Source organism: Hypanus sabinus, chromosome 22, assembly GCF_030144855.1.
Source record: "Hypanus sabinus isolate sHypSab1 chromosome 22, sHypSab1.hap1, whole genome shotgun sequence".
Taxonomy (NCBI): Eukaryota; Metazoa; Chordata; class Chondrichthyes; order Myliobatiformes; family Dasyatidae; genus Hypanus; species Hypanus sabinus.
In genome coordinates, this window is record NC_082727.1 from 55,072,933 (window position 1) to 55,097,531 (window position 24,599).

General features: G+C 40.0%; 1 protein-coding gene across 1 annotated transcript in view; it reads right to left on the minus strand.

Annotated features, from left to right (window-relative positions):
- Window positions 1–24,599, minus strand: part of btbd16 (BTB (POZ) domain containing 16) — a 116,087-nt gene that overhangs the window by 55,599 nt on the left and 35,889 nt on the right. The window contains exons 8-11 of the mRNA XM_059947775.1: window positions 20,156–20,225; window positions 14,453–14,583; window positions 7,618–7,737; window positions 2,734–2,825 (exon numbers count right to left, since the gene is read on the minus strand). Coding sequence (XP_059803758.1) covers window positions 2,734–2,825; window positions 7,618–7,737; window positions 14,453–14,583; window positions 20,156–20,225 — 413 coding nt within the window. The remainder of the gene's footprint in view (window positions 1–2,733; window positions 2,826–7,617; window positions 7,738–14,452; window positions 14,584–20,155; window positions 20,226–24,599) is intronic.

The following is a 24,599-nucleotide window of genomic DNA, read 5'->3' on the forward strand; positions in this document are numbered from 1 at the left end:
CAAAGTAAACAAGTTGGAGGTTAAGGTGCTTTTGATAGCCTCCACCAAATCCATAAGGCAGCATATACCCTTTCAGCAAATTGCAAATATTTGCTATAAGCCAATATGAGATCCCAAGGCTCTTGTCATTCTAGTTTTCAGATAGTGCAAATAAACGTATCTTGTCTGTATAGTCTACATGCTGCACATTGTAGATATGACCTTTTTCCATATGTTTCTCTGTTAATCTCCTTCCTTCGGCTCTCCTGGAGGTCGCTGTGGATTGCTTTGATATTCATCGCGATTACCATTCAAGTTCAAACAGGATACCATAACTAGCACCATTGCTGACTGATGACTCAGACCTGTAATCAATTGTATACTCCAAAGTTTTGAAACTAAATTCCAATGCTTTCAAAGTTAGTTTTCACCTCACCATCTATGAAAAAAAAGCCTTTCTAACTACCTCTTGAAAAATAACTAAAGTTGACTGATCAGTTTGTCAACTCTCCAGCAGGAATGGGGTTCATTTTACAGATGTTGTCTTGTTACTTGTTCTAGTATGGTTTGTTGTGTTCTGTGTTGTCCAGCCAAGCATTGTGGGCATACTATGTTGGCAGCAGACTTTTATGGATACCCTCTGATCCCATGTAGTCACTTTTTATATTTAAAAAAAAATCTCAAGATGATTTTATGGAACATTCAAGATACGAGTCAGAACCATAAACCATAAAGCTTTCAGCAAATGTTTGACAAGTGGAGCAGAGCATTGATTAGGTTACTGGCACCAAGATATCGCTCTGCTACATTTAGAAATCCTGGCAACTTGACTTTAACCAAGCTAGGTCTATTCTAAGTGTGCCCAAGCCCTGTATCATTTACCTCTGTTTCCTTGACTTGTCATATATTTGCTGAAAGCTTTATGGTTCAGATTCATATCTTGAATGTTCTGTAAAATCTCGGTTTTAAAGATAAAACTTGACCGCAGGAGATATGAGGATATTGGTAAACATTGGTAGAATAAGCAGCAGGTAAATAGGTAAGCGGCAAGACCCCAAGCAAAGAAAACCATGTTACCTGATAACTCAAGGGAGATCACTTCCTCATGGGGACACAATGAAAAATAAACCACCTCAGATTTATGTATATCCTTTCACAACCTCAACATCCACAGGATGCAAAAATAAAAAAAGGTGTAAGACTATAGATATAGGATCAGAGTTAGGCCACTTGGCCCATCGAGTCTGCTCTGCCATTTCATAATGGCTGATCCATTTTCCTTCTTAGCCCCAATCTCGTATCTTCTCCCCAATAAGATATGAATCAGAACCATAAGCCATAAAACTTTCAGCAAATATTTGACAAATGGAACAGAATAATAGCTGCTAAGTAACAAAGAAAGGAGTTTGAAACTTGCAAGGGGGAATTGAAGAATAAGGAACAAGAATTATTCAGAGGGGTTCAAGATAATGAGGCATTGATCATGTGGATAGTCAGAGGCTTTTCCCCAAGGCTAAAATGGCTAGCACGAGAGGGCATAGTTTTAAGGTGTTTGGAAGGTACAGAGGAGACATCAGGGGTAAGTTTTTTAGGCAGAGAGTGGTGAGTGTGTGGAATGGGCTGCTGGCGGCAGTGATGGAAGTGGAAATGATAGGGTCTTTTAAGAGACTCCTGGATGGCAACATGGCGCTTAGAAAAATAGAGGGCTATGGGTAAAGCCTAGGTAGTTCTAAGGTAGGAACATGTTCGGCACAACTTTGTGTGTCGAAGGGCCTGTATTGTGCTGTAGGTTTTTCTATGTTTCTAATTCAGGAAAAGCTCTTGGAAAGAAAGTAAAGTATAAATTTTCAAGACATAAAAGGAGGAAAATAGAAAGTTAAGAATAATAGCAAGTGGAAAATAGAAACTTTATGAATCTAGTCATGACTGAACACAAGTGAATATTGGCAGTAGATACCCAAGTGAGATACATGATGACATTTGAGGTATTATATAATTAGTCCAGATTATGTAGTCTTCAATGATGTGATGCCATCAATTTGCCAAACACACTGATGAATTCTCACAGAAGTCAAGCAAGAAAATGAAAAGTGTCCATGTTTAACTGACATTTTAAACTAGCTTTTTGACAAAGAATTTGATGCAACATAATGAGCCAAATCCTACAGGCACTCTAGACCTCAGTATACATTACCATGTTCCTGTTTTGCTGGCCCTGGCTCAGGTTCTACACAAACCTTCATGCTCTAGACCAGGGGTTCCCAAACATCTTTATCAATGGAGCTGTACTATTAACCAAGGGGTCCATGGACCCCAGGTTGGGAACCCCTACTCTAAAGAGTGAACCAAATTCCAAACCATCAGGATTTCAGAAGAGAATTTCACTGCATGTTGTTGTTGCTATTGTGTACAATATAGGAATCCAAATTATCTTAAAATTCAAGATGGATGATGTACTAAGGCTGTAGAAACTTTAAAATCCATCTGACACCAAATATTGCAACTAGCATTCTGAAGCATGTATTTTAGCAGATACACACATTTTCTTAAAGCTTAAAGAAACAATTCAAGATACTGTAATAGTGAAGAGTGGGATAAGACAATTGACTTCAGAATATGGAGGTAATAAAATCATCATAATTGAACAAAAACCCTCAATATTTCTAAAGCATGGCTTTGGTTTGAATTAAAAGGTAACATTTCTACAATAATGAACATAACAGCATAGATCAGTGATTTAGAGAGCTTGCTTACTTTGTGTTATTCCATGAAAACGGATGGTCTGAAACAATCCAGAATACTTCAAATGAATGTCCTTATCTACGTAGACTTTCATCTCACGTAAACTAAAGGAATAAAAGACATTTAAGTGAATATGGTTAGATTTCCTGCTCTATGAAAATATTACTTCCTCAATGGGAAGTAAAGAGTAAATTAAAAGAATTCTGATTCTAACTGAATGGCAAGACAACATAAAGTAAACTTCCACATAAGTTTTTTTTGGGAAGAAACTTCTGAAACTTCATTAATAATAGCTTCTGATGTCTAGTTTTTGCAAAATTTTGGGTAGATAGAAACAATAAAGCAGAACAAGTATAAAGCCCTGATTGCTTTGAGAATTGTCTCTTTGCAGAAGTGAATGGATGAAAATCAGGAGAACAATTTAAAACCAAAGCTAACTTCAGACTTGTTAATCAACAATTTATATAAAAGTATAAGAGATATAGGGGACAGATATTGAAGAGGGCCTAAAGCCACAACCCAAAAGAATATGGGCCAATATCCAAGAAGTGGGATTAGATTAAAAAGCATTTTACCCAGATGGTATGGACATGTTGCACACTGAATGGGGTCCTTCTTTATGCCAAAATTGTATGATTCCAACACTCCTCATCAAATCTGCCATAGTAATCTTAACAGAAGGATTATTTAATATCAACATGTCAAGATAAATGTGCAAGTGTCAGGAAAACTATTTATCAATACATTCCATTCATTTTTAAAGAATACTGGGAAGCAATAAATTACTTTCCTTTTAGATGAGTGTAGTGCTTTAAAACAACTTTTTCATCAAAATATGCTACAAGAATATAAACATTAAATGCACATTCTAAATGGGAAAATCATTAGCAAATTGTGATGACAGAAAGCTATCCCACGAGTTACAAATTGTTGGAAAATTTGTCATAATCTTGTGAAAAAGCAGTTTGCATCAATTTTTAACAAAAGTTTGTATTAGACAAATCAAAGGTACGACATAGAATTGGAACTTTATTGCACCAAGAATTTCTATTGTTGAGATTTATGTTCCTTTAACACTACACAATCTCTCTGTTGAAGTTATTAAATCCTTTTCCTATTGTTTGTAAAATATTGTTAGAATTCTTTTCCTTTTGTTAAAAAACTAAATACACTTAGATTCCTGAAAACAAACATGAGAAAATCTGCAGATGCTGGAAACCCAAGCAACACACACAAAACACTGGAGGAACTCAGCAGATCAGACAGCATCTATGGAAAAACGCTGAGGAGTAGATTTGAAAGGTGTGGGGATGGGAGAGAAACACAAGGTGACAGGTGAAACCTGAAGCGGGGGGGTATGAAGAAAAGAGCTGGAAAGTTGATTGGTGAAAAAGATACAGGGCTTGAGAAGGGAGAGTCTGATAGAAGAGGACAGAAGGCCATGAAAGAAAGAAAAGTGGGGATGATCACCAGAGGGAGGTGATGAACAGAAGGGAAATGAGAGGGAAAGGGGATATGGAATGGTGGGGTGGGGGGGGGGGAGGTGGAGGGCATTACCGGCCTGCTGAGTGCCTCCAGCATTTTGTGTACGTTGCTTAGATTCATGGAAATCTGTGCCACTCTTTGAAATATTATAAAGATTTTTGAAAACATTTCTTTCTCTTTGTTATTGCATTCTAACAACACACATGGGTTCATCCTTGATAAAGCCTGGTGTAGCAATGAATCAGAGAGCTGTACATCATGGAAACAGGGCTTTCAGCCTAACTTGTTTTAGCATAAACCCTCTGATTTTAGACTCCCCTAAAAAATTACCCTGTCTATGTCCCTCATAACTTTATAAAGTGTTATTCTGCTTCTGAATCTTGGTAGCAGTGAATTAAGAAGTAGTGTTGAATGTATCGTTCTTACTACATATTGGATGAAGCAATATTGACCAGGGATCAATTTCTAGGTTGTAGACCTCTCTTACTTTCCTGACTATTGGTCCCATGATCATTCCCTATGCTTAAATCTTATTAGTTAAGTGGAAAACCTATTATTCCATTGTTCATGAAGGTCACAGATGTACCACTGATCTCACAATACCATTATTCACTCACACTTCTAGCAACTCACAGCACAAAATTCTTTAAACAGAATATTTTTAACCTCACAGTTAATATTGTCATTACATGTCAACATTGTTGGCATCCAAAGCAAAAACTATTAAAAATATATATGTAACCTTCTCATAGGGGCTTGTATAAGACTTGGCTTGTGAGCTAACTCTGCTACCAGCCATGTGACTCAGCGGTGAGAAGGCCACCTTTCATAAACAACATACATCTAGGGTTGGTCATGATTTGGGGTTCAACCAAACAGGAATGTCATAATGTTCCGATGAAAGGAACCTCAACTTGAGCAAACGCTGTCTAAGTACAGTACTGCCCATACACTTGTTGTCAGTAGTCCAGAAATAACAGATTGTAGAAACATAGAAAACCTACAGCATAATACAGGCCCTTTGGCCCACAATGCTGTGCCAAACATGTACTTAGTTTAGAAATTACCTAGGGTTACCCATAGCCCTCTATTTTTCTAAGCTCCATGTACCATCCATTTGTACATCAGCATAAAATGATTGACAAAGTATATTTACGAAATTTTCGACTTTAACAAACAGTAACAGAAAAAGAACTGAAAAGTAAGAGGGCTCATTACAGTTAAACCAGCCCAATGTGCACATATATGTTGGAGCTCATACTGGAGTAGTCAGAGGTGTAACTCTTTACTCACGCATTGGACCCACGGTCTGCAGGAAAGCACCGACCGCATTCTGAACCCCCATCAAAGACTATCTCGACTTAACTGGGTCACTCAGGAGTATCGGCCCTTCTTCCTTGGAGCCATTCATCTGCACAAAGCATTTCATGCAATGGGGACTCTCCGTCCAATGGCAGTCTGCAGCATCTTCCCTTGTGCCCCACTCCATAGCTCTCGCCAAAAGACCCCAAACCAGATTACTGTACTTCAGAAAACTCTTCCCCCTGCTCTCTAGAACCTTCTCTCACACCCCACAATCCTGCTTGGCTGACACACATTCCTACATTGGACAAGATGGGTCCTTATCTTAGCCAAAGCCAAAGCACACTTTCCTGCAGTTTTACAGAAAGCTCCTAATATAAACTACCGCACAGCATAGCAGTAGAAATCTTAACCAGGGCATTACATAAAAAAAACTCCCATTTGCAAAAAAATTGTCTCCTTCACCATTCCTGTTTCCCTTTCTCACCTTTTTCTTTACCTGCTTATCACCCCCCTCTGGTACTCCTCCTTCCCTTTCTTTCATGGTCTTCCACCCTCTCCTATCAGATTCCTCCTCCTCCAGCCCTTGATTTCTTTCAACAATCAACTTCCCAGCTTTTTACTTCACCCCTCCCACTTGGTCGATTCCACCTATCACCTACCACCTTGTACTGCTTCCTCCCCTCCCCTCACCTTCTTATTCTGACCTCATCTTTTTTCCCAGTCCTAATGAAGGGCCTTGGACCAAAATGTTGACGGTTTACTCCTTTCCTAGATGGAGTATTTCCCCCAGCATTTTGAGTGTGTTGCCTTGGATTTCCAGCATCTTCAGATTTTCTGGTGTTTGTAGTGCTGCTGGTGCTTATTGTAATTTTAGGTTGAGAAGAGTGCAGTAGCTCAAATGCTAACTATAATTGACACAATTATTGGGGCGGCAAGGTACTGTGGTAGTTAGCACCATGCTTTACAGTACCAGCACCTGGGTTCAATTTCCACTGTTGCCTTCAAGGAGTTTGTGCCTTCCGCCCATGACCACAGGGATTCCCTCTAGGTGCTCTGGTTTCCTCCCACAGATGTATCAGCTGGTAGGTTCATTAATCACTGCAAATTCTCCTGTGATTAGGTTAAGACTAAATTGGGGGATTGCTGGGTGGCTTGGCTCAAAAGGCATATTTCATGCTGTTTATCAACAAATAAACTATCCTTGGCAGTATTTCAGGTGGTGTCAAGGAAGATTGAGAGAGAGGCTGGTTGAACAGTATTGCATCAACAACCTTTCACTCAACATCTGTAAGACCAAGGAATTGATTGTGGGCTTCAGGAAGGGGGTGGCGAGCTCTAGCACACCAGTCCTAGAGGGTTCAGTAGCGAAAAGGGTGAGCAGTTCCCAGTTCCTGCCTGTCAACATCTCTGCAGATCTATTCTTGGCCCAACATATTGATGCAAAATTGAGGCATGACAGCAGCAGAGGAGACTTGGTACGTCACCAATGACACATGGAAATTTCTACAGAGACACCACGGAGAGCATTCTAGATGGCTGCATTTCTGTCTGGTATGAAGGTTGGAAAAAAGCTGCTGAAAGTTGTAAGCTCAGCCGACTCCTTCATGGGCACTATCCTCCCCCGCATCAAGGACAGCTTCAAAAGGCGATGGATCAGGAAGGCAGCATCCATCATTAAGGACATGCCCTCTTCTTTCTGCTACCATCAGGAAGGAGGTACAGAAGCCTGAAGACACACACTCAACGTTTCAGATTTCTGAATGGACAGTGAACCCAAGAAATCTACATCACTATTTTTCCTCTTGTTTTGCACTATGTATTTTATTTTATTTCATTTTACATATATATATATATATATATATATATATATATATATATATATATATATATATATATATATATATATACACACACACACACACACACACACACACACACACACACACACACACACATATATACACACTCTTCTATGACATATGCCAGTGATGGCAAACAATATTTTTGCACTACTTAAAAAATTGAAGAGAAATATTCATCATCCAGAGACTTGTACTTAAAACTGCTAGCTATTGTTTTTATGAAACAGACTAGTAAGATAATCACCTGATAAAATAGGCTATGACTGTATCGTACGACGGCATTAACCGTACCTCGGTATTCACCTGAAGGAAAACCCAGATGAGGACAGTTTGTAGTATGTGGTATTCAGTAAAAGTAAACAATCTGCAAAACCAGAACAGCATAATGTAAGCTTCAAGATAAAGTATCATGATAACTAAAAGCAAAATGTAATTGTATGATCTGTAAGGAAGGCATGAATCAACTCATTGACAGCAGATTCCTGTTTCAATTTTACACTTTAATCGAATGATTTGTCAATGTGGGCCAAAATCCAGAAAGTGGATATCATTCCTTCAATGATACAAAGTATAAGAGTTATCAGATGGCATAGAGTCAGAGTTGTACAGCACAGGGCCAGGCCATTTGGCCCATTACATCCATGCTGACCTTAATGCCCATCTACACTAACACACATTAGTTCTAAATCCTTCTATGTCTTGCCGAGACAAGTTCCTGTTGAAGTATCTGTTAAGCATTGTGATTGTATCTGATACTCCATTCCTCCCATTCCAGACATTAACCACTTCCTGTGTAAAAACCCTACCCTTCAAATCCCTTTAAAATTCCTTTCTTGTACATTAAACTTATGCACATTGCTCTGATAAATCCCGGGTCCATGTTTTTTTTAAGAAAAATCCATTTGAAATTGTATTCTATTCTACACTCAAACACCTCCTGGGCTCTAAAACATCCTTTCAGATGAGGCAGCGATTCACAGGCATCTCCTACAAACCTATTTATTCCATTAAGTGCTCTTGATGAGGTCTCCTCTATATCAGTGAAGCCAGTGCAGACTAGATGACCACTTTGCCAAGCATTTGTGTTCCATTCATCATGCCTTCTGGCGCTCCCATTTGTTAATAATTTTAATTCTTCTCCCAATCCCTACTTGTGTGTCCTCAGCTTTATCCACTGCCAGGGAGAGGCTAAACACAAACTAGATGAACAGCACCTCATATTCTACCTGGGGAATTGACAAACTGATGGCACAAACATTGAATTTTCCACTTTCCCCCTCCATAATTGTTTCTTTATCCTTTTCTAGCCACACTATTGCCCATCATCTGCACACTCCTCATACTGGACCCTCTCCCTCTACTGTTCCCATTTGTCCACCCTACCTCCCTTATTTGGCTCTATGCTCCGCCTTCCTTTCCATCAGATTGATGCTTCCAACAATCACCTTCCAGCCTCTGACACAAATTCTATTCTTTCGTCTTCCATCTGCCTCTTGCCTTGCCTCACCTGCATCCATCTATAGTCTGCCAGCTCTTGCTCCACCTTTTTAAACTGGCTCTCTCTCCTCTATCTTTCTGTCCAGATGAGGGATCTCAACATGAAACATTGACCATTCATTTTCTTCATTGGTGCGAAATTCTCAGTGGTCTATATTCTCAGTGTTAATATTGGTATGCACCATTGAGTGGTGGAGTGGAAATACATCTCTACCAAAGGAGGTGTACAGTGCTCCTTCCATGTGCTAGCCTGCAGGTCACCTTTGGGCAAGGTGTAGCCCCAATCAGGGTCACTTGAAGCCACGGGAGATGGTGGTGGATGGTCATATGAGCAGCTGGGGAAGCTGGGCTGTTTTCAAAAACTCATCTGAGGACCTGTAACACCAGGGTTGTTGTAGACTTTATCAAAACAGCTGTGGATGAGTGTGGCCCCACAAAATCATTCAGGGTTTTCCCCAGTCAGAAGTCCTGGATGAACAATGAAATCCAGAACCTGCTGAGAGGCAGATCAGGAATGCTACAAGAGGTAAAGAGAGGAACTGTTGTGTTCTTTATATTAATACATACTGTGGGTTTCTAATAACGGACCATATTCTGGAAGAAATGGAACTTTTATTTAACAACAACCACACGTGTCTTACAGCGCCATGCTTCCAGATCTTTCTATCATTTCTACACATGCTCAGGATACTCTCTCCAATCACGTTCTAACCAACCCGCATCCCCATGACTCCTGATGATCCTATGGTCTCAGTATCTGAAGATGATGTGTGGGCTGCCTTGAAGAGAATGAATCCAAGGAAATCATCCAGTCTGGATGGAGCACCTGGCCGAGTACTGAAAACCCATGTCGACCAACCAGCTGCTGTATTCACAGCCATCTTCAACCTCTCGCTTTGGCAGTGTGTGGTACTCTCCTGCTTCAAGCAGGCTTCAATCGTACCAGTGCCCAAGAAGAGCGTGGTAACTTGTCTAAATGACTATCACCCAGTGGCACTTACATCCAGTGATTAAGTGATTTGAGAGGCTGGTGTTGAAGCAGACCAGCTCCTGTCTGAATGGTGACTTTGATCCACTTCGTCTACTGAAGCAACAGATCTACAGCAGATGCTATCTCATTAGTTCTTCACACAACCCTGATCTAGACAGCAAAGATGCACACATCAGGATGCTCTTTGTTGATTACAGCTCAGCATTTAACACCATCATCCCTTCAAAGCTAATCAGTAGAGTCCAAGGCCTGGGCCACAATACCACCTTGTGCAATTAGATCCTGGATTTGTAGACCTCAGTCAGTTTGGTTTGGTAAAAACATCTCCCCCACAATCTCCATTAACACAGGATCAGCCCAGGGATGTGTGTTTAGCCCCCGATCTACTCGCTTTACACCTATGACTCTGTGGCTAAGTACAAATTTACTGATGACACCACTGTGGCGGGCTGTGTCAAAGGGGGTGGTGAATTAGCGTACAGGAGGAGATTGAAATCTTGACTAAGTGGTCTAGTAACAACAACCTCTCACTCAATGTCAATAAGACAAAGGAAATTATTCTAGACTTCAGGAGAGGGAAACCAGATGTCCATGAGCTAGTGAAGAGTGTCAGTAACTTTAAATTCCTGGATGTCACTATTTGAGATGACCTGTCCTGGATCTATTAAATAAATATTATTGTGAACAAAGCATGACAGCGCCTCTACTTCCTCAGGAGTCTGCAGAGGTTCGGCATGTCATCAATAACCTTGGCAAAAGTCCATAGATATGTGGTGGAAAGTGTGCTGACTGGCCTCCGTTAGGGCCTGATATGGGAACACCAATGCCTTTAACGGAAAATCCTGCAAAAGGTAGTGGATTCGGCCAGTACAACATGGGTAAAACCCTCTGAACCATTGAACACATCTACATGAAATGTTGCTGTAGAAAAGCAACATTAATCATCAAAGATCCTCACCACCCAGGCCATATTTTTTCTCACTGCTGCCATCAAGTAGAAGGTACAGTTGCCTCAGGACTTGCACCACCAGGTTCAAGAACAGTTACTGCCCCTCAACCATCAGGCTCTTGAGCAAAAGGGATAGCTACACCCAATTAAGGACTCTGTTATATCATTATTTCAGGTGTGTTATTTATTGCTATTCATTTATATCTGCATTTGCACAGTTTGTTTACAGTTAACAGTTCCTGATGTTTACAGGTACTGTTCTATAGATTTGCTAAGTATGCCTGCAGATAAAGAATCTCAGGGTTGTTTGTACTGACAGGTATGTACTTCAATAATAAATTTTACTTAGAACTTTGATATCACAAGTCCTGGTAGTTTCCCTGACACCGGGCAGACAGTCTCTGAAGAGTACTGATAATGGCTGAGGTCAACTACCCAGAAGAAGGCAATGGCAAACTAATTTTGTAGAAAAATTTGACAAGAACAATCATGGTCATGAAGACTATGATCGCCCACATCATATGACATGGCACATGATGATGCACCAGCAGTCCCCAGCATCTGAGCTTGTATCTTTTGTGCTTGCACAACACCCACACACAAAACAGCAGGAATCATTGGGCAAAAATAGAATGAAACTTAAAAAGATTTTGTATCTGGACTTTGACATCATTGTTTTTATTTTGCTGGAGCTGCGGCCTTTCTGAGTTTTCTTTTACTGCAGAAGGTCTCTCTTAGAAGTGAGAATATTAGTTGACGATGTCCCATGTAAAAAAATTATTTCTGACCCTAGTAAAAAGAAACACTGTATGTACCCAGTGTCATGTTGTCAGATAGAAATCCCATCCCCCTTTCAGAACATAAAACTTATCAAAATGCAGACAGTAATCATCAGTTGAAAGTCTGGGGTATTAATGGCCCTCAACTGAAATTTACAGCATGAAATAGATACAATCCTATTGGACACAATCAATTCTATAGGATAGAAACCCAATGATTACCACGTGATCATGGTCACCATTATTCTCAAAAGTTGACCTCCATGGAAAAAGAACAGGATTACAATGAGAAGGCAGGCAGGCAAAAATGCTAATATAGGAACACCTCCAATGATGCATGAGAACTCAAATTATAATAGATGTCAAGACAGGATACATTCAATATGACAACCTAGGGTAAAAGGAACAAGGAGTGGCATTCATTATCTTCAGCATCTGGCACAGACAAGTGCAAGCTCATACCTGAACTCAACTTATATTGGTTGTTAAGACAGACTCCAGTTTATGGAGCACTTGATGTTCATTTCAGTGAATAGTTCGTGATTCTCAAATCCTAGAACATTCAAGGTTAGATCCAAAAAATTCAACCAGTGATTATAGTTTTATTGTGGTTTCTGGAGAGGATGTGTTCAGGATGGTCTACATTGTATCTGAGCAGCTTGCAGCAAATCAGCAAATTCAGGAGTGAATTTATTAAATATAAATGCGCCACATGACAGTGGGTATAGGAATAGAATAAGGTGGAGGATAAATGCATGGCTGAACGATTGGAGCAGGGGGCAGGGATTCAGATTTTTGGATCATTGGGACCACATTTGGGGCAGGTGTAACCTGTACAAAGAGGATGGGTTGCACTTGAATCCCAGGAGGATCAATAGCCTGGTGGGCAGGTTTGCTAAGGCTACTGGGAAGAGTTTAAACTAGAATTGTTGGGCATGGGAACTGAAATGAAGAGACTGGGGAAAATGCGGTTGGCTCACAAATAGAGAAAGCTTGGAGACAGTGTGTAAGGAAGGATAGGCAGGTGATAGAGAAGGGAAGCACTCAGACTGACAGTTTGAGATGTGTCTATTTTAACGCAAGGAGTATTGTGAACAAAGTGGATGAGCTTAGAGTGTGGATCAGTGCTTGGAGCTATGATGTGGTGGCCATCACAGAGACTTGGATGGCTCAGGGACAGGAACGGTTACTTCAAGTGTTGGGTTTTAGATGTTTCAGAAAGGGAGGCAAGAGGTGGGGGCTGTGGCACTGTTGATCAGAGATAGAGTCACGGCTGCAGAAAAGGAGGATGTCATGGAGGGATTGTCTATGGAGTCTCTGTGGGTGGAGGTTAGGAACAGGAAGGGGTCAATAACTCTACTGGGTGTTTTTTATAGGCCACCCTATAGTAACAGGGATATCGAAGAGCAGATAGGGAAACAGATCCTGGAAAGATGCAATAATAACAGAGCTGTCGTGATGGGAGATTTTAATTTCCCAAATATTGATTGGCATCTCCCCAGAGCAAGGGGTTTAGATGGGGTGGAGATTGTTACATGTGTTCAGGAAGGTTTCTTGACACAATATGTAGATAAGCCTAGAAGATGAGAGACTGTACTTGATTTGGTATTGGGAAATGAATCTGGTCAGGTGTCAGATCTCTCAGTGGGAGAGCATTTGGGAGATAGTGATCATAATTCTATCTCCTTTACAATAGCATTGGAGAGAGATAGGAACAGACAAGTTAGAAAAGCATTTAATTGGAGTAAGGGGAATTACGAGGATATCAGGCAGGAACTTGGAAGCTTAAACTGGGAACAGATGTTCTCAGGGAAAAGTACGGAAGAAATGTGGCAAATGTTCAGGGGATATTTGTGTGGAGTTCTGCACAGGTACGTTCCAATGAGACAGGAAAGTTATGGTAGGGTACAGGAACTGTGGTGTACAAAGGCTGTAGTGGATAGTGTGGAGGGTTGTCAAACGTTACAGTGGGACATTGATAGGATGCAAAACTGGGCTGATAAGTGGCAGATGGAGTTCAATCCAGATAAGTGTGAGGTGGTTCATTTTGGTAGGTCAAATATGATGGCAGAATATAGTATTAATGGTAAGACTCTTGGCAGTGTGGAGGATCAGAGGGATCTTGGGGTCCAAGTCCATAGGACGCTCAAAGCAGCTGTGCAGGTTGACTCTGTGGTTAAGAAGGCATATGGTGCATTGGCCTTCATCAATCGTGGAATTGTTTAAGAGCTGAGAGGTAATGTTGCAGCTGTATAGGACCCTGGTCAGACCCCACTTGGAGTACTGTGCTCAGTTCTGGTTGCCTCACTGCAGGAAGGATGTGGAAGCCATAGAAAGTGTGCAGAAGAGATTTACAGGAATGTTGCCTGGATTGGGGAGCATGCCTTATGAGAATAGGTTGAGTGAACTCGGCCTTTTCTTCTTGGAATGATGGAGGATGAGAGGTGACCTGATAGAGGTGTATAAGATGGTGAGAGGCATTGGTCATGTGGATAGTCAGAGGCTTTTCCCCAGGATTTTAAATGGTTGCCACAAGAGGACAGTAAGGTGTCCTCTTGTGTTAAGGTGCTGGGCAGTAGGTACAGAGGAGATGTCAGGGGTAAATTTTTTACTCAGAGAGTGGTGAGTGCGTGGAATGGGCTGCTGGCAACGGTGGTGGAGGCGGATATGATAGGGTCTTTTAAGAGACTTTTGAATAGGTACATGGAGCTTAGAAAAACAGAGGGCTATGGGTAAGCCTAGTAATTTCTAAGGAAGGGACATGTTCGGCACAACTTTGTGGGCCAAAGGGCCTATATAGTGCTGTAGGTTTTCTACGTTTCTAAAATGTAACTTCACACAGCAAACATAACAGTCAACTAACCTTGGTGAGAATAAAGTTTTTTGCAGTACTTCCATTTGTAAATCTCGCAGAGTGGTCTCGTATCTTAATTGCACAATAAGATTTAACTCCAACCATCTTTCACAGGCTTGTCTCAGTTTCTCTTGGTTATACTGAATCAGAAATAACAAATCAACAAGTTAATTCAAAGTAATGTCATGGAGGATCTGTTCTGCCTGGAAGCAAAACACATCATTTGGAAAGCAATTAAGAAATTGAAATGAAAATTTTCCTTGTAAACAGATTTTTTTTGTTAAATTTAACTCATAAATAGGATTGTTGTGTTTTTATGACGGGTCCCTTAATACAGTAACAAAAGATGATGCCCCAATTGAATCCATTGATTATCTAGAGAACTTAGTGTGACCTGAAACCCCTCACACAGCCTTCCACACCCTCTTCAATTACAAAACAGATCTAGGCTACCAAGAGGACTTACTAAAAGGATAGAATAATTATTTCACAGAATCTATATTTTGTATTCTTCATGGGACTATTCATATCTTGGATCCAGTTTCAGCTCTTAAATGATGTTAAGTATTACACATGCAATACATTTTCTAATATTGTAAGGCCTGCATAAACAGGCACCTCCCAGTCTCCACCTACCTAACAGGAGTCAACCCTCCACTCGTTTCCAATTCATCACCTGCAGTCAATTTAAACCCAGCTCTCATCCAAAATCCTTTTTCATTCATGGGAACAAGCCAGCCGCAACCAGTTGCTCCTAAGCCTTCAGTTACTTGTTGCCTAGTCAGGTTAAGTATCCATTCTCTCTTGTTTTGTGGCTCCTTGTGACTTGTTATTTTGCAGTTTATTATTAGTGATGCCTCACCGCTAAATCCTCTCCACTGCTCTGCATTTGGTCAAGCCTCCTCTACACTTCCTGACAAACACATTCATTCACAACCATAAATGTTTAAATCCAGGATAAAACATAATAGAAACTAGCAAATTCTTACTGGATTAGAATAAACGCAGCTGTATATTATCCATGCCCATGATGAGGCAATGATCTTGAAGGGAGTGCCAATTGCTGAGTCACAGCACTGAAGAAGAAATGCTGCCTGCAGCTATGAGGCCACTCAAGCTTCATCACATATAAATAATTATTATGAACCAAAATTTATCATAACTTAAAGTTTCATGTTGTTTCATCACTCTTGATCATCTATGGTGATGTTATAGTAGTAGCAATGGCAAGAATTACCATCCCCTTAATTCCTTCAAGGAATTAAATAAGGAAGAATACAGAAAGGAAGAAATCAAAGAAACATACACTATGTACTGTCTTCAAAATTAGTTCAGAGACTGGAACCATATAGGGGAAAAATACAGGATTTGTTAGAGTGGCATTCTGCTGGAGGGCAATGAAATGAGGCCCTCACAGGTTCTTGTGTCTCAAATGTAGTATTTAATATGTATTTGATGCAATAGCTAAACTATCAAGTTTATGAATCATTGGCCTGATAACATATAAATGGAAGCAGGGTGCTTCTTTGAACTTGATAAGATCATAGGTGATTCTGTGCCTCTATATCTATTTACTACTGCTCTCCAGTTCTTCTTAGGGTTTTATGTCACTCTTTCAATTACTTTCTATATAAGACTTTATGAATTATAGCCTTGAATATATGAAATAACTGAGCATCCAAGTAAAGAATTCCAGTGACAATTTAGTTGTGATAATTTCATCTCATATTAGTCCTAAACAGCTGCTTCCTCAGCTTGTGGTGAGTGACTTGCTTCCTGATATCCCAAAGCCTTTCCACCATTTACAAGGTACAATGAAATACTTCCAATTTGCTTGGATAAGAGCAGCTCAAACAACACTTTAGAAGTTCATCAGCATCCAGCACAAGTCACAAGCACTGGACTGGTTCACCAATCAAATAGCATAAACACTCCGTCTCTCCACCAATGGCTAGAAAGAAACTGTGGGTGCATTATCTATAATATATTCCAGTCCTTAAGGTTGTTATAGCCAGGGGAGGTAATGTGGACAAGCTCCCACTAGTTAAATGCTCTCAATGGTATATGCCTCAAATAGCCTCTGATAACCAAGACCAGCTCCTGGCCTTCACATGTGGTTTAGCTACTAAGCCTGGTGAAACCATTTCTATGACAGGAGAAGGGGCAAAGGCTAGTGCCTTAAAACCTGTTGTTTCAGAGAGATGGGGCTTGTCAGCCATGGTTGGCAGTTCTTCTGAGAGAAGGACAACTCTTATCACAAACCTCTGCTGCACTGTGGCTATACCTGTACACACTCACCGGGTCATGGGGAGTAAACCCAGAGGGAAAATGTGGAATCTCCTGCCATCACCAAAAGAACTGCAGTTCCAAGAAGGTAACTGAATCCCAATTTCTCAAGTTATTTACGATGTCGGCAATAAGTGCTGACCTTAACAGTTATTTACACAGTTCAAAAAAAAATTAAAGATCTAATTAGCTGAATTGTTTCTTTTTCAGTTTTTCAAATGTAGGCAGCTTTCCATTCTCTCTACTAAAATCTCTCATAATGTATATTATTAATTTTATTTACTGAGATGCAACATGAAAGAGACCTTTTTGGCACTTTAAGCCATGCGTCCCAGCAACTCCCAATTTAATCCTAACCTAATCACAAGACAATTTACAATGACCTATTAACCTACCAACTGGTACATCTTTGGACTGTGAGGGGAAACCAGAGCACCCAGAGGAAACCCATGCAGTCATGGGGAGAATGCACATACTCCTTACAGACAGTGGCTGGAATTGAACCCAAATCCCCTGTGCTATAAGGTGTTGTTCTAGCCGCTATAAAGTGTTGTTCTAGCTGCTATACTACTGTGTTGCCCAATTGTACTCCATCGGTTTCCTTCTCATCATATCAGATGGTGATGCAGCCAGTTGGAATGCTCTCCATGGTATATCTGTGGAAATTTGAGAATATCTTTGGTGACATACCTAATCTCCTCAAACTCTGAATTAAAGATAACTGTGGCAATGCCTCTTTTGTCGCCAAAGTGATACATAGGGCTCAGGATAGATCCTCAGAAATGTTGACATGCAGAAACTTGAAATTGCTCACCCTTTCCTGGTGTGTGTTCCCTCGTTTTACCCTTTCTAAAGTCTACAATCTGGTCTTACTGATGTTAAGTACAAGGTTGTTCCTGCAACACTGCTCAACTTGCTGATGTATTCAGTCCTTTGATGATATCTATTGCAGGCCTTTTCCATTTCTCTTATGGTTCACTTTCTGAATTGGATTTCTAGCATTGGCAAACTTAGATATGTTACACACTGTGGTTTCATCCACGTCTTTAAATTAAATTTTGAATAGTTGAGGCCCTATTATCCCTGAGGCAGTAGACATGTAACAATCTGCCAACTTGAAACCAACCCACTTATTTCTCTCTTTTTTTCAGTACTTCAGCCAAGCGTCCATCTGTGGTAAAAGATAATCTCAATCCCATAAGCCCTTATTTTATGCAATAACCTGCTGCTTAGAATGAAAATGTTTTTTTTGAAAATCTGGAAACAATGTGTTTACTGCCCCCATCCACTTTATTATTTCCAAGAACTTCTTTTCAATTAGTCAGACACAATTTTTTCCTTCACACTCCTCTGACTAATCATATTTTAGACTCTGGTTACAATACTAATATGTGAATGTTACATTGGAATCACACTGAGCTTGCACCATAGCATTTACACTGAACCTACTTCACATTCTGTGTCTGCTCCTTTGATGAGTTTATCATATTTTTAATAATGAATTGAAACATTCTGCTAACAATGGATCTAAGACCAAGAGGTCAACTATATTTTCTCCCATTCTTTTCCTTCATGCAAACCCTCTTTCGTGTGGAAAGGTTGGTCCTTTCCAGACTGTAAATTCAGAAGTACAACATCAATACAGGGAAAAATGCACAAGGATGTTGCTGGGACTGGAGGAACTGAGTTATAAGGAAAGGTTGAATAGGTTATGGTTTTATTCCTTGGAAAGTAGAAGATTGAGGGAAGATTTGATTGATGTATATAAAATTATGAGGGGTATAGATAGGGTAAATGCAAGCAGGCATTTTCCACTGTGTTTGGCTGGACTACAACTAGAGGTTGTTGGTTAAGGGTGAAAGGTGAAATGTTTAAGGGGAACATGAGGGGCAACTTCTTCACTTGGAGTGTCATGAGAGTGTAGAATGAGCTGCCACTGCAAGTGGTGCATACCAGCTCTATTTCAACATTTAAGAGAAGTTCTGATAGGTATCAGGGTACAGAGGGTTACAGTTTGGGTGCAGGTCAATGGGACTAGGCAGTTTAAATGGTTCGGCACAGACTAGATGGTCCAAATAGCCTGTTTCTGTGGTGTACTTTTCTATGTCTCTGCATAGTTTGCCATTCAAATTTGCGAACTTCTATTACCTCAGAGGAGCAGCCACAGAATATCGGGTAGGTTCAGTGTAAATGCCACAGTGTAGCTCCAATGAAAATTGAGCATATCTACATGAAATGCTGTTGTAGGAAAGCTGCATCCACCATCAGGGACTCCCACCACCTAGGACATGCTCTCTTCTTGCTGCTGCCATCAGGACAAAGGTAGAGGAGCCTCAGGACTCACACCTCCAGGTTTGTGAACAGTTATTACCTCTCAACCATCAGGCTCTTGAACCAAAGGGGATAACTTGATTCACCTTCATTTGCCTCATCATCGAAATGTTCACGCAACCAATGGACTCACTGTCAAGGACTTTTCATCTCGTGTTCCCAAAATTTATTGCTTATTTATTATTATTACCATTATTTCTTTTAGTATTTGCACAGTTTGTTGTCTTCTGCACTCTAGTTGAAAGCCCTATTTGGCAGTCTTTCTTTAATTCTGTTATGGCTGTTATCCTATAGCATTATTGAGTATGCCCACAAGAAAATGAATCATGGGGTTGTATATGGGGACATATATGTTCTTTAATCATAACACTTACTTTGAACTTTGATGATGTCCAGGGAAGCAAGATGTCACATTAGTTATCTCTATTCCTAATCATAATTTACATGTGATAAGGCAATAGGAATTCTATTAATTAATATTCTTGCAAATTATCAAAATGTGCAATTAGTTTATTCTAATTAGTCATAGAGAGCACTTCAATGCAGAAGTAGGCTCTTCAGACCATCTACTCTGTGCCAAACTGCAATTCTGCCAAGTCCCATTAACCCACACCTGTGCCAGAGCCATCTATATCCCTTCCATCCATGTACATATAAAACTTTTCTGAAATGTTGCATTCAAACCCACCTCCACCACTTACACTGGCAGGCCATTCCACACTCGCACCACCCTCTGAATGAAGGAATGCCCCCTCAGGTACCCTGTGACCTCTTGATCTGTTCTTACCAAACCTCAGCGGAAAAAGCTCACTTGTATTTACCCTGTCCCCTCATAATATTGTACACCTCTATCAAATATCCTCTCATTCTCCTACACTCCAGGGAGTAAAGTTCTAACCTGTTCAACCTTTCCTATAACTTGAGTCCTCAAGTTCTGGCAGCAAATTTTCTCTGTACTCTTTCAAACTTAGTGTGCTCTTACAAGAAAATTTGGATCAATGTACATGATTTCCAAAATGTATTGTCAATGTTTGAGATTTGTTGAGAATGTTTAAAATAACTATCATATTATTTTGGGAATTAACAACAATTTACCTTCAAAGCAGCTTGATGGAAGTGACAGACAGTCGTGGTATTTATGTTATCCAGCATTACAGTTGCGCACCTACAATGACAACATATAATTTTTACCTATTTGGAATAAAATATAACAGGATTTATTGTTGCTAATAGCAAAATAATGTATGTAATAATGTAATGTAATATTTGATAAAAATATTACAAATATCTGCTTCATTGCCAGTTATAGCTGCATAGATCCCACTTCCTAAGAGGACAAAACCCAGTGTCATTTTTACATTACGTTCACATATGAATCTTCCAATAAAAATGTGGCAGTAAGATTGTGAGGATATTAATTACTGCATAAAGAAAAGCAGGATAAACAAAATGCAAACCTATGAAATAAGAAAAGGCTTACATTTATACTGCCTTATAAATTCATAAAATAGGAAATGAGGCATCTAATTTCCATGCCACAAGTCCTCTAAATAACAATGTGAAACTGGCAAAATTATCTGTTGCAATGATGCTGATTGATGGATAAACATGCCCTGGAAAGCTGGGAAAACTTCTTCATTTTCTGCAAAAAAACCATGAGACCTTTTACTTCCACCAGGGGGCAGCTGTTGGTACCTCAAATTGACGTTTTATGATAAAGAGTATCACTGAAGGTGTCAGACATAAACTGTACTGGAGTATTAGCCTAGATTTTTGTATTTGAAATCTCAGAAGTAGAGCGAGTGAACAATTTTAAGTTCCTTAGTGTTAAGATCTGAGGACCTTACCTGGTCCCAACATATCGATGCAGCTATAAAGAAGGCAAGTCAGCAGCTATATTTCATTAGAAGTTTGAGAGATTTGGTATGTCACCTAAAACACTGATAAATTTCTACAGATATACCGTGGAGAGCATTCTAACTGGTTGTATCACCGTCTGGTAATGGGGGGGGGGGGGAACGGGGTAGCACAGGATCGAAGTAAGCTGCAGAGATTTGTAAAATCAGGCAGCTCCATCGTGTGCACTAGCCTCTGTGGTATCCACGACGTCTTCAAGGAGTGGGATCACAAAAAGGCGGCATTCATCATTAAGGACTTCCACCTTCTTCTCATTATTACCATCAGGGAGGTGGTACAGAAGCCTAAAGGCACACACTCAATGATTCAGGAACAGCTTCTTCCCCTCTGCCATTTGATTTCTAAATGGACAATGAATCCATGGACCCTACCTTACTACTTTTTTTAATTTCTGTTTTTGTACTACTTACTTAATTTAACTATTTAATTACTTACCGTAATTCACAGTTGCATTGTACTGAAGCTGCAGAGTTAACAAATTTTACAACATTTTCTGGTGATACTAAACTTGATTCTGATTGGGAAAACTCTTAAAGAACAGAAACTAATTGAGAAAATAGCAGGGCTTCCCTTTGTTTATTTGGGGCACTGTGAGCTTAATTGGGGCAGGGGACTGTTGCTGAATAGGTTTTAACTAATGTCAGTGTGGCTGTTAGATACTACACTGTGCTGAGTGAACAATTTTTAAATAGTGTCAGTTGTGTGTATTTGTGTTCAAAAAGTAATGATTTTTGTCACTTATAGTTGGCGAGAAATAAGCAGCAAGACAATTCTGAACCATTTTGCTCTCTGCAGTTTCAAGCATACAGGCTTGGAAATGCCAGAAATGGCTGGGAATGAAAATGAACAAGTTAGAAACTACAAAGAATTGGAAGGTATCAACAATCATCTTGAATGCTACAGTGAAAAAGAAGATTTAGAGGATGTAATTACTTATAGCATTGTATGAAGGCAGTCCATTATCTGCACTAGCTATCTATGTCCATTTTGCTCATTGCATTCACTGGATGAATTCCTCTGTCAATAACCATAAGGAACTAATACACATTTTAATAGTACTGTAGTACTATTAGTAGTGTTCAAATTGGTTCTGTATTTCACTTAAATACATAATTTGTTACACGGTTTTCTTTACAGCTTTTTAACTATTTTCATTAAACATCAGCTCATTGGATCAGCCACTTAATTGGGCCAAAATGTACTGGTCCTGATGTGTCCCATTTAAGTGGAACGCACTATATTTGGGTTGTTAGAGTTGAACTTAAACATACATCATCTGATTTGTAGACAAGAGTGCTACCAAATGGTTTATAGCTGATATTACAAGTAGCAAATACAATAATTTAATTACTTCTAAAATAATTAAAATAAAAGGAAAAGAGATATCTCTGACCAAACCTTATTGTTATATTTAAGATGTCATCATGAGACACTTTCAGCATTTCTTAATAGAAGTAGGGATGAAAATTGATATGCCAGAAAAAGGAACGTTCCTAAATAGGAGTACTAAATTTCCACTGCAGAGTTAACCTAGGCCTATTAATGCCAATATAATATTTAACCATAACTAGTGCAGAAGAGTCCATATGCTTTTTTGAGGACATGGTGCTTTTTTTCCAGGATGGGGCGGGGGGGGACTTGTGGAGATACACCTCTACCAAAGGAGGTGTTTAGCACATCTTCACTCCACTAACCTGCAGGTCAGCCTTGGGCAAGGTGTAGACCTGCATAGCCCCTTCCCCACCACAATCAGGGTCACATGAAGCCATGGGAGCAGGTGGTGGATGGTTGTATGAGCAGCTGGTGCGTGTCAAAAGTCCTGGTTTTGTGACAACTGATGCAAGCCAGGCAATTTCAGAAGAGTATTGACAAGCGCTGAGGTCACCTGTCTTGTAAGGACACTGCCCAGAAGAAGACAAAGGTAAACCACTTCCGCAGAAAAATTTGCCAAGAACAATCATAGTCTTGGGACCACGATTGTCCATGTCATACAACACAGCACATAATGATGATTGTGATGATACTTTGTTTATCTCAGTGCTATACAGTTCATATTGATTGGAGGCTCATCATCAAGTAAATAAGACCATAAAATATAGGAGCATAATCAGGCCATCTGGCCCATCAAGTCTGCTCCACCATTTCCTGTCAGCCCCAATCATCTGCCTTCTTCCCATATCCATTCATGCCCTGATCAACCAAGAATCTATCAACCTCTGCCTTACACATACATGAGGACTTGGCTCCGCAGCTGCCTGTGGCAAAGAATTCACAGATTCACCACTCTCTGGCTAAAGAAATTCCTCAACTCTGTTCTAAAAGGACACCCCTCTATTCTGAGGATGTGTCTACTGATCTTAGACTCTCCCACTATAGAAAACATTCTCTGCACATCTACTCTGTCAAGGCCTTTCACCACTCAATAGGTTTCAATGAGGTCACCCCACATTCTTTTAAATTCTAGTGAATACAGGCCAAGAGCCATCAAACACTCTTCATATGATAAGCCATTCAATCCTGGAATCATTTTTGTGAACCTCCTTTGAACCCTCTCCAGTTTCAGCACATCTAAGATAAGAAGCTTGAACCTGCTCACAATACTCCAATCAAGGCCTCAACAGGCTTGATAAAGTTTCAACATTATATCCTTGCTTTTCTGATAAAATCCTGTTAAAATGAATCCTAACATAGTGTTTGCCTTCCTCGCCACAGAGTCAACCTGCAAATGAACCTTTAGGGAATCCTGCACAAGGATTCCCAAGTCCCTTTGTACCGCTGATTTCTGAATTTCAGTTTCCTGTATTTTCTGTCCATGTAGAAAATAGTTAACCCTTTCATTTCTTCTATGAAAGTACATGACCATACACTTCCCAGCATAGTATTGTATCTGCCGTTTCTTTGCCCATTCTACTAATCTGTCTAAAGCATTCTGCAGCCTCTCTCCTTCCTCAAAACTACCTGCCCCTTCACCTATATTCATATTCTCTGCAAATTTCACAATAAGTGCCATCAGTTCCATCATCCAAATCATTGATATATAATACAAAAATCAGTCCCAACATAGATCCCTGTGCAATACCACTAGTCATCGGCAGCCAGCCAGAAAAGGCTCCCTTTATTCCCACTCTTTGCCTCCTGCCAATCAGCCACTGTTTTATTCATGCTAGAATCTTTCCTGTAATACCACAGGCTTGTAGCTTGTTAAGCAACCTCAGGTATGGCACCTGAAAATCCAAGTACACAACATCAACCGATTCTCCTTTGTTTATCCTGGTTGTTATTTCTTCAAAGAATTCCAACTGATCTGTCAGGCAAGATTTTCCCTTGACGAAACCATGCTGACTACAGCCTATTTTATCATATGTCTCCAAGTAATAATCAATTTGAACATCTTCCCAAACACTGAGGTCAGACTGATTGGCCTATAATTTCCTTTCTTCTGCCTCTCTGCCTTCTTGAAGAGTGGAGTGACATTTGTAATTTTCCAGTCTTCCCAGAACCAATCCAGGATCCAGTGATTCTTGCATGATCATTACTAATGCCTCCACAACCTCTTCAGCCACCTCTTTCAGAATTCTGGGGTGTATGCCATCTGGTCCAGGTAACTTATCTACCTTCAGAC